This window comes from Anguilla rostrata, chromosome 7, assembly GCF_018555375.3.
Source record: "Anguilla rostrata isolate EN2019 chromosome 7, ASM1855537v3, whole genome shotgun sequence".
Classification (NCBI taxonomy): Eukaryota; Metazoa; Chordata; class Actinopteri; order Anguilliformes; family Anguillidae; genus Anguilla; species Anguilla rostrata.
This window is the reverse complement of record NC_057939.1, coordinates 11,283,212-11,296,328: the sequence shown is the minus strand read 5'-3', so window position 1 is coordinate 11,296,328 and position 13,117 is coordinate 11,283,212. Positions and strand designations below refer to the sequence as shown.

At 49.4% G+C, this 13,117-nt stretch overlaps 1 protein-coding gene across 6 annotated transcripts in view; it reads left to right on the top strand.

The window, feature by feature from the left end:
- pot1 (protection of telomeres 1 homolog) overlaps nt 1-13,117 on the top strand; it is a 67,740-nt gene that overhangs the window by 23,685 nt on the left and 30,938 nt on the right. For all 6 annotated transcript variants that reach the window (XM_064342796.1, XM_064342795.1, XM_064342794.1 and 3 more), the window contains exons 3-7: nt 248-317; nt 2,479-2,579; nt 7,496-7,603; nt 8,162-8,227; nt 8,682-8,796. In XM_064342796.1, coding sequence (XP_064198866.1) covers nt 248-317; nt 2,479-2,579; nt 7,496-7,603; nt 8,162-8,227; nt 8,682-8,796 — 460 coding nt within the window. The remainder of the gene's footprint in view (nt 1-247; nt 318-2,478; nt 2,580-7,495; nt 7,604-8,161; nt 8,228-8,681; nt 8,797-13,117) is intronic.

Genomic DNA, 13,117 nt, shown 5'->3' with positions numbered 1-13,117 from the left:
GAATTTTGCGACATGGGTCTGTGGGAACCTTTTCTCTCTGCATGCGTGTTATTGCGTGTGCGTGTGTGTGTGTGTGTTCCAACATGGCGGCAGTTTATCCTGTTGGATTTGGTGTCATTGTCTACTGCTTATTTGTTAAGTCTGTATTAGATGCAAGTCATCAAAGCAAATGTAAATATAAGTACTTTATTGGAGATACCTAACTTTCTGTTTTGCCTCTTTGCTTGATATTTTTGCTTCATTTCAGGCAAAAGTTGTTAAGAAATTCCCTTTGGTGTCCACAGAGAGTGACTACATTCTGAAGACTGTGATTCAAGGTGCGTTTCCACAGCAGAGATATAGATGGTGAAAAGGATACATGGACTCATATTCGTCTAAATCGGCCAAATCACTTGACATTTTTATCTTTGAAAACTATTTTATTGAAATTTCAGAAGCCGTATTGTGTACCGCTGTTGTGTTTCCGACGCTTTGCTGGCTGGTTTTTTCGCAGCTTGGGAACGTGAGCTGTTTATCAGAATTTATTTTAGCCATTTAAATGTATTTTTTAGCGGAGAGGGGCGCTTTTTTTGTAACGTCCGTGTTTGTGCAGAGCTGTCCTTGGCGGCTCGCAGGCCGCTGCTCGCTGCTCGCTCCGATAAGCCTCCTCACTCACGGAGACCCTTATTTTCTCATGTTTTTTCCGCTGCAGACCCAAAGTGCTCATGAATTTTTAATAACAGAAAAAGGTCTTTTCTTAACACTGATGTAAGCTCGCTGTGTGGGGAGGGAACCCAGGACCGCTGCCTTCACAATAGCAGTAACCTTCCCATTCCTCTGCGCCACTTTCTTTCGTTTCTTTGCTTTCTATGCATATTCGCTCGTTAATTATCGCCTCACCTGCAGGCTGGCTGACATCATGTAACTGCATGTGAACACCGACGTTGTTGCCCCTGTGTGCGTTAATAGTCCCGGCATTGCCTGAACCCGGCAGTGCTGCTGAACCGTGTCTCACAAGGGCGTACATAGGCCCAAAATCAGGTCAGCTGCAGTCGTAGCTTGATTTAGCCAATGGTGTCCGTTTCTGACTTTCTTTGAAGCGTCAGTCAACGCGCTCGCTGCACTCCAATGCGGCGGTTGTTCATCTTTATTTTTTTTTAGACTAATAAGACCGTTGGCCAGATGGATGTTCACTCCGTTCGTTTGCTAAGCAGACGACTTTGTCAGCTGCACTTGTCACCAAGGACATTGCGTCTCTTCTTCATTTGTAAAACTGGATATTTACTGAAGCGGTTCAGGTTAAGCACCTTGCCCAGGGTTAAGCACGTCCTTTCCCGCACAGTGCAGCTTGATGTCAAGCTTCTTTAACCCTTCAGTGTCCACATGCGCTGAGTCAAGCTCTTTACGTTGTAAGGATGAGGAATGCTGGATTATCAGCTTGCGATTTCCATCGAGTGTGAGCTTTCAGAAGCCCTCACCACGTTGCCGCGGTTTAGCAGATGGTAATTACGGCCGGCCTTGCGATCCTGACGGTATTATCGGACCCGGTGCCTCGCTCCCGAGCCAGCCTCCAATGTCAGAGGAAGGTCCGTGATTAAATATCGAGCCAGAGAGTGAGACTTCAGAAAGTCAGAAATTCCACAGGCCTTGTGTAGTGCACCATTTCAGACGGTGCCTAATTGGAGACATGACTGATGGTGAGGAGCTCGGATAGCCTGAACTATGTATTCATAAAACATTTTTGAAGTATTTGACTTCATAAAATAATATATATTTTAATGCATGGAAATTTTAAGGTGTAACAGGACAAAATATTAAACAATTAAAGTCCCATATATAGGCCAGTCTCATTATTTAGTTTTAACTTACAATATAAATGAGGTCATTAGAACATGTGTTAGCCCACAGTTAATATGTCCATGTTGATACCACTGTAGATTAGTCATGGGTAGGTATAATAGGTGTAGCTGTATTCAGTTATTGTATTAAGGTAAAGTTTTGCTTGCAGAAACTTCTTCCGTAATAACCAGAGATGGCTGTGGTGAGCCAGAGATTTAAGCACAACATTGAACTTTCCTGGGCAAGATGCATGTACACACACACGCACACACACACACACACACACACACACACACACAAACAAAGACACTCACACAGACAAAGACACACACACACAGACACACATAGACAGAGAGACACACACACACACACACACACACACACACACAAACAAAGACACTCACACAGACAAAGACACACGCACAGAGACAGACACACACACACACACACACACACACACACACACACACACACACACACACACACAAACGCATGCTCACTCACAGACACACGGCGGACAGTTCTGACACCGCACGTAAAGCAGGACTGTGGCTGTTTCAAATTCTTACCGCAGCATGCTAGGTGTCCAGCCCCAGTCTCGCCCGCCCCTCTCTCCAGACCCGCACAGTCATCATTGCCGTTTCCTTCTCTCCGTCTCAGAGTATGAGGATCAGCAGAGCCTGCCTTCGGGATTCACGTCGATCAACGCCATCCTGTTTGGACCTCTGGCCAGAGACTTCTCGCAGACGGTCGCCGAAGGGGTAGGCTCCTCGTCCCCCCGTTTCGGCTGCCAGGGGCCTCAGACGGAGTCTGAATCCGGGTTTCAGTGGAGCCTTTCACTCTGGCCTTCGGCGACGCCCGCTTTCACATCTACACTCTAACGATGTTTGTGCTGAGCTCCGCCTCATTGCCTTTCAATTGCAGCGCATTTTACTGCTGCAGTAAATAATACGTCTAGACTATTACTAGGCTAGAAATGAATGTAATGTAGATTCAGGACTCTTTGAGTATAAAACCTGAAATGGGAGGTAGTTTGATGTAAGAGCTGAGCCTGAAATGAGGCAGTTTTGAAATAAGAGGTTGGATCAGATGTAGGCAGTTTTTGCTTGACTACAGCAAAACCTTTTTTTTAAAGGTAAAAACAAAAGCACTATTACGATGTCAATCTTTGAACTTATAATGGTCGCAGTGTGGATTTTCTTTTTTCTTTTTTGGTTTGTTTTGAATGTAATGCTTCTGATGTGGAATATTTCAGTTACGCAGACAGCTCGCTCTCTGCCGTGAAAACTCACGACCATGGCAGTTGGCGGTATGTTAGCCTTCCGTGCAAGTGGCGTACGATGTGCATCTCACTACGGTCCACCCTCCTCAGCCGAATCGTGCTCCATCTCCCTCCGTCTGTACATTGACCCCCCCCCGCCCCAGAGCCAGCCCTCCTCCCCCAGGCCGGACGCCCCTCCCCTCTGTCCGAGCCCGGGTAAACGGGCTCAAGCCGGATTCGAATTCTCTCTAATTCGTCTCGAAGCTTCCCTTTCATCGACGGCTGGAGAATCGAGTGTGTGCTTTGATAGGCACAAGGCCCGTCCTAATACCCATACAAATAAGCCTGCGTGTTAGTTGTTCTTTTCTGGAGGGGTTGGAGGGGTGGGTTGGAGATGTGTTTTCCACAAAAGCGTCTAATCCTCAGCAAGGCTGTAAGCGTTGGGTGAAAATTCCGCTCTCCTTTGTCAACATGCACGGCTGCATCCAAATTCTGGAAACTCGTGATTGGAAGGATTAAATCTTTGCATCAGTACTCCAATGAAACAGTTATTAAGAAAGGAAATCCCGAAAATAAAAACAACCAGTAAAATAAAATGGCGCATCACTGTGTTGGAACTTATCCTCTGTTCATTTGTGTGTGTGTGTGTGTTCCAACATGGAGGCTGGCTGCACCACACATCCACACATTTTACCTCTGCACCCATCGTACCTTGCCACCACTAGTGCTGATGATGTTTAAGGGTGTGTGTGTGTGCATGTGTGTGCGTGTGTTTGTGTTTGTGTGTGTGTGTGTGTTCCAACATGGAGGCTGGCTGCACCGCACATCCACACATTTTACTTCTGCACACATCTTACCTTGCCACCACTAGTACTGATGATGTTTAAGGGTGTGTGTGTGTGTGTGTTTGTGTTTGTGTGTGTGTGTGTGTGTGTGTGTGTGCGTGCACGCATATGAGATGGAATATCAGTGCGGCTTCCCATTGGCCAGGATTGCTGCAGTATGGAAACTTGCTGCCGGACGCATAAGTTAGTAAAATCTTCACATTTGCCGGTGCAGTCATACGCGCAGCCGGGGACAGACAGTGTAATTTACCGTGGGTCCCCGGGGCACCGTCGCGCGGCTAAGAAGTGACAGGAAGTGATGTCAGGACACAGACAGCCGAGATGGGCCCCTGGGGTGTTCTCTCCCGTCCTTCCTTCTCCGTTTCTCTCCTCTATCTTCGCCGCTCCGGGGGGATGAAGGGACATTATTCACCGCCGGTGCGGGGAATATGACAGCGTCGGCGGCGAAGGTTTCCCCAGCGCCGTCTGCGTGTGACGTGACTTCCATGCAGCCCTGATGCATGGGTTTGGGAGGCCTTTCGGCAGGGCGGCGGTTTACATAATCCCCTGTAAAATGATTAGTATGACTATCTCGCGCTCTTTTGTCTGCACTTGAAAGCAGTTTAGAGGAGCGCTGTCGGGCGAACCCCCGAATCCCCCCCCACCCCCCCCGCCCCCCCCGCACGCGCACCAGAAACGATTATCCTAATACGTCGCAGTCGTATTCTCGGGGGCTCCAGATATTCCACAGAGCCTTTGCTGGAACCCCTCCAGTTGAATTCCAGGCTCTTTCCTCTTCCTCTTGTCATTCTCTCTGTGTCTCTTTTTCCTTCCCCCACCCTTCTTTTGTTCTTTCTCTCTGTTTCTCTCTGTTTTCGTGCCATATTTTTTTTCTTTCTGATTAGTTTTTGTGAAACATTCTTGCGTTGCCAAGCCGATAAGCAACAAATGAGTCAATGCTAACTAATTAGCATGAGAATGGAGTCACCTCTGCCCTGAGGATTTTAAAAAAATGCTAAAAACAAATTTTTTAAAAATCTGAATGCAATTCTGATGAAGTAAATATTTAGTCATTAAAGCAAGAGGAGATAATGCCGCATTAGAAGGCCTCTGTAGAGCATTATCGCATCAATGCCTTTTTACATCAGCCGAACGCCCAGATTCCAAAGAAGTTATTTTAGCTATAAGTTCTCCCGCTTGCTTTGTGTACTCTGTCGAGAATCTCCCATGGGCCCACTCACCTGAAGATGTTTACTCATCTTTTGAGAATATCCCAGCGTTTCCGATACCCATTTATGCTTTCATCTCCACAAATAACTAAAAGCTTCTCCATTTCCCTTTCTTCCGTGGCGCACCACTGTTTGCTTGACGTTGAGTTTGGCTGGCAAAAATAGCATATTAAGAATAAGTAATAAATAAGAGGTTCAGGTGACTATGTATAGGCTACTTTTTGAAGATGATATTTTTCCTTCATGTACAGCATCAATGATGCCTCAAGCAATTCTCCTCTCTGGCACATATGTATGTTGTGTCATTATATCAGCTATAATCTTATTGGGGCGGTGTGGATAGTTAGTTATTATCAGCCAATAGCGATTCAGCCGATCTTATCGCGCGTCCCTAGCGCGCTAATACTTAACAGAATTGTTTTCCATTAAGTATTAGTGTAATCAGGCTAAAGTGCTGCCTGTGAATCACCTGATTTAGCAGACTGGAAAGCGATCCGAATCACTGTTGAGCCTCCGTCTTCTCTTCTCCACATCTGCCCCGCTGCACCTGAGAGGTGCTTATCGGATTCAACATCCCGCATCGGGCCACGTAGGTATCATCTCGGCCGAGTCCTGTGGGACGTGTCACTCCGCAATATGGTTTACTTCACGTGTGCCAGACACCGTGAAAAACACGACCGGCTCCTTTCCGATGCAAATTAAGAAAGCACATGTGAATCATTCATTGTCTCTCCCTCGCGCTCAAAGTCGAATAAATACAGACGTTTTAGCGGCTGGGCATATGTAAAAATACGTATTTTCTGTGATTATTACTATTAATGATAATGACAATAGAAATAGTTATTAAATATATACAAATAACAGTACTAAAAGCAATAACACTACTACTAATAATTATAATAGTGGAAATGCATAATATAATATAAATAATATAATATAAATGATTAAAAACGAATGTGTACTAACTGGTGTGGGTCGGAGGTCACTGCTGTCCTTCCACTGCCGCAGGTAGAATGCTTATTGTGTTGCCAGATTAGCTCAGTACTCCTCTCCAAGGGGGATTTGTAATAGTTGGGTCTTAGGTAGTCTGGCCCCCCCTTAGGCTGTGGCAGGCTGCCGCCGCAGGTCGAGCTGCCAGGCCGGCTCACCTCCGGCCCAGGTTTGGGATGGGGTGGGGGGAAACGCGTTTCCATGTCCCACCCGCAGGGTAAGGTTTCATGCGCAGATCTGTGTGCGTTTGTGGGATGTAAGTGCCTCACGCTTGTCAGCGCTTTTCGCGGCCTCTGCCTGACTGCAGTTCTGTCTCCTCCCCTTTCTGGGCGGGACCGTGAGCACCGCCTGTCTCTCTGGGCCGTCCGGCCTGCCTGTCCGTCAGGCATCGGTCTCTGAAGCCATTCTCACCTTGTCGCCTGCTTTCTCTGCCTCCCTTATTTCATTTTTCTCTTTCTTCCTCCCCATGTCTCTCTCTCTCTCTCTCTCTGCACTCGCTCTCTCTTCCCACACTTTTTTCTTTCCCACCATCTCTCTTATTTCTTTGTTGCAACACCATGGTCTTGAGGGAAGCTTGTGATACTTGTTTAATCATAGCTGAGATTATGCAAGGTTTCTGCTTTTTTTTTTTGTTCTGCAACACATTCGGTCAGTATCACCTTTTTAATATCTCCTGTACAGTTTTTTTTTGTGCCATATTGAATGTTACCTTCTTTTGTTCTTTTCCTGTAGCATAAGATGAAATTGGATCTTATGAGACTGCCTCAGTCGTGATTGCTGAATTAATAACATAGGAATCCTAATGGGAAATCTGTCTGCTCATTTAAAAAAAAAAGAAGTTTTTGAATATTATTGACACCTTCTAAAATAGCATATGACAGGAGTGTCTAAACAGAAGTTCTAGAACGTGCCTGCATACTCTTACCAGTTAGTGTACAGGATGTGTCTGGTAGATGGAAGGTCGTTTAAAACAAAATGGATCTTTGCATGAGTGTTTAGACCCCTTAGCTAAATACCAGTAATAATAATAATCTTGTTTCGATCAAGCATAGGATAGTTTGCTGTGTCTCTTTTTGAGCCCCCCCCCCCCAAAAAAATAAAATTACACGACCTATATTAAATATGTATGCATGTCTCGAGTGAACAGACCAACTGGAACCAATTTTATTGAGTTTACTTGTGTCGTGCTTCTCTGAGCCATCAGTGAGAAACATGAACGTTCACCACAGGAAGTGAGAAGCTCTTAAAATATAGTTTAAACAAATGTGAGGGGTGTTTATCATTTTTTTTGGTTGCAGCTGTAAACTTAGCCCCACTGTGATGTGCTGTGCTGTGCTCCATGGTTGTGATGTCACCGGCCTTTGTGTCCCCAGGACCTGCTGGTCATGACAGGGTTCACAGTGGACAGGTCTCCCACCGTTAAAAAAGACGGATTGCACCCTTGCAACCTGCAGCTGGCTGGCAGGGACGTCCACATTTATGTGAGTATAGCGCCCTTTGCCCTAACGAGGTCGTTATCTGCCTCGTTTACCTCCCTCTCTGCAGTCCTCTCTGGGTGGGGTGGCAGCGAGCTCTCTAAGTGCTTTCCACACCGTGTGACCCACTGTTACAATTAATTCGCCGTACCTTCTCTGGAGCTGACTATCGTTGACTTTTTTCAAATGCTTCAGTCTCATTTGTACCTAAAATGAAAACAATCAGTTTAAAGTCCTTGTTCAAAAATTACTTCCTGTTGTTCCAAAAAAGTTTATATTAAAACAAATAAAAAAATTAAATATGCTGAGATTGGATTATGATAACCATATTGTTGAGTACAGAATTGATTTGGTGGAAATTGTGAAAGTTACTTTTCAGCACGTCCAGCAATCTATGTGAAAATAATCACAATTGGGTTATTTACAATGGCTCATGCCATGCTAGCCATATTTGGTCTTGATTGGCCACTAGTATCAAGTATCATTAACAAATCGTTTGAAATAAATATAATCATTTTCTTGATGGAAGCAGACATGAGTGTGTTAAGTGTCTCTCTGTTTCAGGTTTACCCTGCCTCCACCCTGGGTCCCCACCCATCCGCCGTCTCAACCCCTCCACCCATCACAGAGGTCAGATTTTCATTTTGCCGTTATCCTTTCATTCATTTATAGACGGCTAGTACTTCCTGTCCTGTCCTGCATCCAGGAAGCAGTTCTGTCAGATCTGACAAGCCTGCCCTCTCTCGTGGCATAAGAGCAGATGCCACGTTTGGCTGCAGGGCTTCAGGCAGGGTTTCAGGGTGCTGTCACCTCTTGCGTGGTGACACGTCGCTCGCCGCGTGCGTTCATTGGCTGTTGGCCCGTGCGCTCGTCACTGCGGACCTGAGGCCCAGAGCGGGGCCTGCCCGGGCGGCGTGGCGCACGATCGGCAGCAGGTGGGGCCGCCCGCCCTAACGAGGCGTATCGAGCGTATTGTCGCGAAGACGATAAATAACCAAGAGCGCCATTGTCTTTCCTCTGAAGCATGTCCTGGTCCTCTGCGTAAAACTCAGAAGTGTTGTGTTCTTGCGATTTTTTTTTTCAGGCCGCGAAGCCCAAGTACACTTACGCGGCGCTGAAGGACCTGAAGGCCGGGATGGTCGTCAACCTCTACGGCGTGGTGACCTTCTTCAAGCAGCCGTTCCGCACCAAGGGAACCGGTAACAGCCGTCCTCCTTCCGATCCCGCGTCTCGCCCCCCCAACCGGGACCCCGGCCCCCCGCGAAGCGTTTATATCGTATCAAAGCCCGCATCACCGTAACCAAGAGGGCTGCTGGGAATCGGCTCGGCGAGCGCCGTCCCTCACGCGCACGCGCCTTTGCATTCGCGGCACGCGGTGTGCACGTGACTCGCTTTGCCGAAACGCGGCTTCTCCCTCTGAACTCTCAGATTTTCCCTCCGTTTTTTTTTGGATGCGTGGTGGCGGGAGGACGCTGGAGGAGACGCGCTTTAATCCGAGCAGAGCGCTGTCAGTCCTCCAGGAGGGGGCGCTCAGATGTGGGGCTGCCGGGGCGTTTGAAGTCGGCTTAGCGCGAGGCAACATGGCCGATCAGATCCGCGCGGCGTTCCCGGGTGTCGTGCTGCGCCCCCTCTCTGACCTGCGACAGGGGTGGAGGGGTGGGGGGGGTTGTTGGAGTTCCCGGGTGTCGTGCTGCGCCCCCTCTCTGACCTGCGACAGGGGTGGAGGGGTGGGGGGTTGTTGGAGTTCCCGGGTGTCGTGCTGCGCCCCTCTCTGACCTGCGACAGGGGTGGAGGGGTGGGGGGGGTTGTTGGAGTTCCGCGGGTGTGCTGCGCCCCTCTCTGACCTGCGACAGGGTGGGGGGGGGGGGGGTTGTTGGAGTTCCCGGTGTCGTGCTGCGCCCCTCTCTGACCTGCGACAGGGGTGGAGGGTGGTGGGGTTGTTGGGTTCCCGGTGTCGTGCTGCGCCCCTCTCCTGACCTGCGACGGGGTGGAGGGGTGGGGGGTGGGGGGTGGGGGGGTGTAGAGTTCCTGGGTGTCGTGCTGCGCCCCTCCCTGACCTGCGACGGGGGTGGAGGGGTGGGGGGGGTGGGTGTGGAGTTCCCGGGTGTCGTGCTGCGCCCCTCCCTGACCTGCACCAGGGGAGGAGTTTCGCAGCTGCCGCTTAGCGCAGCTGGACCCGCCGCGGGCTCGGCTGCAGACTGCGCTCTCCGGCACGACTGCGCTCGCGCTGTCACAGCGCAGGGCTCCACAGAGAACAGCGACCGCATGTCACTCAGAGATCTGTATCATGTGTGTGCGTGTGGGTGTGCGTGTGTGTGTGTGTGTGTGTGTGCATGTGTGAGTGTGTGTACGTGTGTGTGTGTGTATGAATTTTCCAGATGGGCGTGCTTGTGTGTTTGTGTGCGCTTTTGTGCGTGTACATGTGTGTGTGCGCGTGTGTATGCGCATGTGTTGAGAATTCTCCAGGGAATGTCTGTGTGCTTGTGTATATAGTGCTCTCTTTTTCTGCTTTGCTCAGTTGGTAAGCGGATACTGCAGAGGGCAGGGTGGTGACTGACAGTGGAAGTCTGTAGCCTGCACTGCATTTTCATCACGGTGACCTCCCATTAATCTCCACAGGAGAAACACTCTCTCCCCTTTGATCTCCTCTTCCACACTGCACAGGAGAAACACTCTCTCCCCTTTTATCTCCTCTTCCACACTGCACAGGAGAAACACTCTCTCCCCTTTGATCTCCTCTCCCACACTGCACAGGAGAAACACTCTCTCCCCTTTGATCTCCTCATCCTCCACACTGCACAGGAGAAACACTCTCTCCCCTTTGATCTCCTCTTCCACACTGCACAGGAGAAACACTCTCTCCCCTTTGATCTCCTCTTCCACACTGCACAGGAGAAACACTCTCCCCCTTTGATCTCCTCTTCCACACTGCACAGGAGAAACACTCTCTCCCTTTGATCTCCTCAGTACTCCACACTGCACAGGAGAAACACTCTCTCCCCTTTGATCTCCTCTTCCACACTGCACAGGAGAAACACCTCTCTCCCTTTGATCTCCTCTTCCACACTGCACAGGAGAAACACTCTCTCCCCTTTATCTCCTCTTCCACACTGCACAGGAGAAACACTCTCTCCCCTTTTATCTCCTCTTCCACACTGCACAGGAGAAACACTCTCTCCCCTTTGATCTCCTCTTCCACACTGCACAGGAGAAACACTCTCTCCCCTTTGATCTCCTCTTCCACACTGCACAGGAGAAACACTCTCTCCCCTTTGACTCCTCTTCCACACTGCACAGGAGAAACACTCTCTCCCCTTTGATCTCCTCTTCCACACTGCACAGGAGAAACACTCTCTCCCCTTTTATCTCCTCAGTACCTCCACACTGCACAGGAGAACTCTCTCCCTTGACCCTCTACCTCCACACTGCAGGAAACACTCTCCCCTTTGATCTCCTCTTCCACACTGCACAGGAGAAACACTCTCCCCTCCTTTGATCTCCTCTTCCACACTGCACAGGAGAAACACTCTCTCCCCTTTCATCTCCTCTTCCACACTGCACAGGAGAAACACTCTCCCCTTTGATCTCCTCTCCCACACTGCACAGGAGAAACACTCTCTCCCCTTTGATCTCCTCCCTCCACACTGCACAGGAGAAACACTCTCTCCCCTTTGACTCCTCTTCCACACTGCACAGGAGAAACACTCTCTCCCTTTGAGCTCCTCTTCCACACTGCACAGGAGAACACTCTCTCCCCTTTGATCTCCTCTTCCACACTGCACAGGAGAAACACTCTCCCCTTTTATCTCCTCAGTACCTCCACACTGCACAGGAGAAACACTCTCTCCCCTTTGATCTCCTCTTCCACACTGCACAGGAGAAACACTCTCTCCCCTTTGATCTCCTCTTCCACACTGCACAGGAGAAACACTCTCTCCCCTTTGATCTCCTCAGTACCTCCACACTGCACAGGAGAAACACTCTCTCCCCTTTGATCTCCTCTTCCACACTGCACAGGAGAAACACTCTCTCCCCTTTGATCTCCTCTTCCACACTGCACAGGAGAAACACTCTCTCCCCTTTGATCTCCTCTTCCACACTGCACAGGAGAAACACTCTCTCCCCTTTGATCTCCTCAGTACCTCCACACTGCACAGGAGAAACACTCTCTCCCCTTTGATCTCCTCTTCCACACTGCACAGGAGAAACACTCTCCCCTTTTATCTCCTCTTCCACACTGCACAGGAGAAACACTCTCTCCCTTTGTATCTCCTCTTCCCACTGCACAGGAGAACCTCTCCTTGATCCCCTTCACACTGCACAGGAGAAACACTCTCTCCTTTGTCTCCTCTCCACCTGCACAGGAAAACACTCTCTCCTTGATCTCCTCAGTACTCCACACTGCACAGGAGAAACACTCTCTCCCCTTTGATCTCCTCTTCCACACTGCACAGAGAAACACTCTTCCTTTGATCTCCTCAGTCCTCACACTGCCTAGAAAACCTCTCTCCCCTTTGATCTCCTCTTCCACACTGCACAGGAGAAACACTCTCTCCCCTTTGATCTCCTCTTCCACACTGCACAGGAGAAACACTCTCTCCCCTTTGATCTCCTCTCCCACACTGCACAGGAGAAACACTCTCTCCCCTTTGATCTCCTCTTCCACACTGCACAGGAGAAACACTCTCTCCCCTTTGATCTCCTCTCCCACACTGCACAGGAGAAACACTCTCTCCCCTTTGAGCTCCTCTTCCACACTGCACAGGAGAAACACTCTCTCCCCTTTGATCTCCTCTTCCACACTGCACAGGAGAAACACTCTCTCCCCTTTGATCTCCTCTTCCACACTGCACAGGAGAAACACTCTCTCCCCTTTGATCTCCTCTTCCACACTGCACAGGAGAAACACTCTCTCCCCTTTGATCTCCTCAGTATCTCCCACCCTGCAGGAGAAGAACACTGGCCAGAATAAATTTGTCTCCTCTCCACTCTGAGATTGGAATTTAAAAATGAGTCTGAAGTGTATGTGATGATAAAACGTCAGTGGATACCTCCGCCTCGTCCCTTCCCCAAAACCCAAACTACGGTTTTCTCCATATCACGTAAATGGCCTTGTTAATAAAGTCTGCTGTGGTTCCCTGTCAGTGTGCAATTAGCCTCATAAATAATTCAGCGGCGCGTTGGGAAAGAATGAAATCAGCACTTCGGTCCGCACGTGCCCGTGTTTAATGTGCCTTTAATGATTACCGGCCCGTCGGTAAAACGGTGCCTGTGGACGCCCCTCTTATATGGACTTTGAGGCAGAGGCACCGCGCCCGCCCGCCTGCCTGCCCCACCCCCTCACCCCGCCCTGCGGTGCTTTCCTCAGAAACAGCACGCCTTTAAATTAATGAAAGAGAAGGAAGTTAAAAAAGGGGTCTGGAGCAGGAAGGATGTGTGACGCTCTGTTGCCGCCGGAGACGCCGCGGTCTCCCACGCGGAGAGGGAACGAACGGTTTTTTTGGCGCCAGCGTTTGCCCA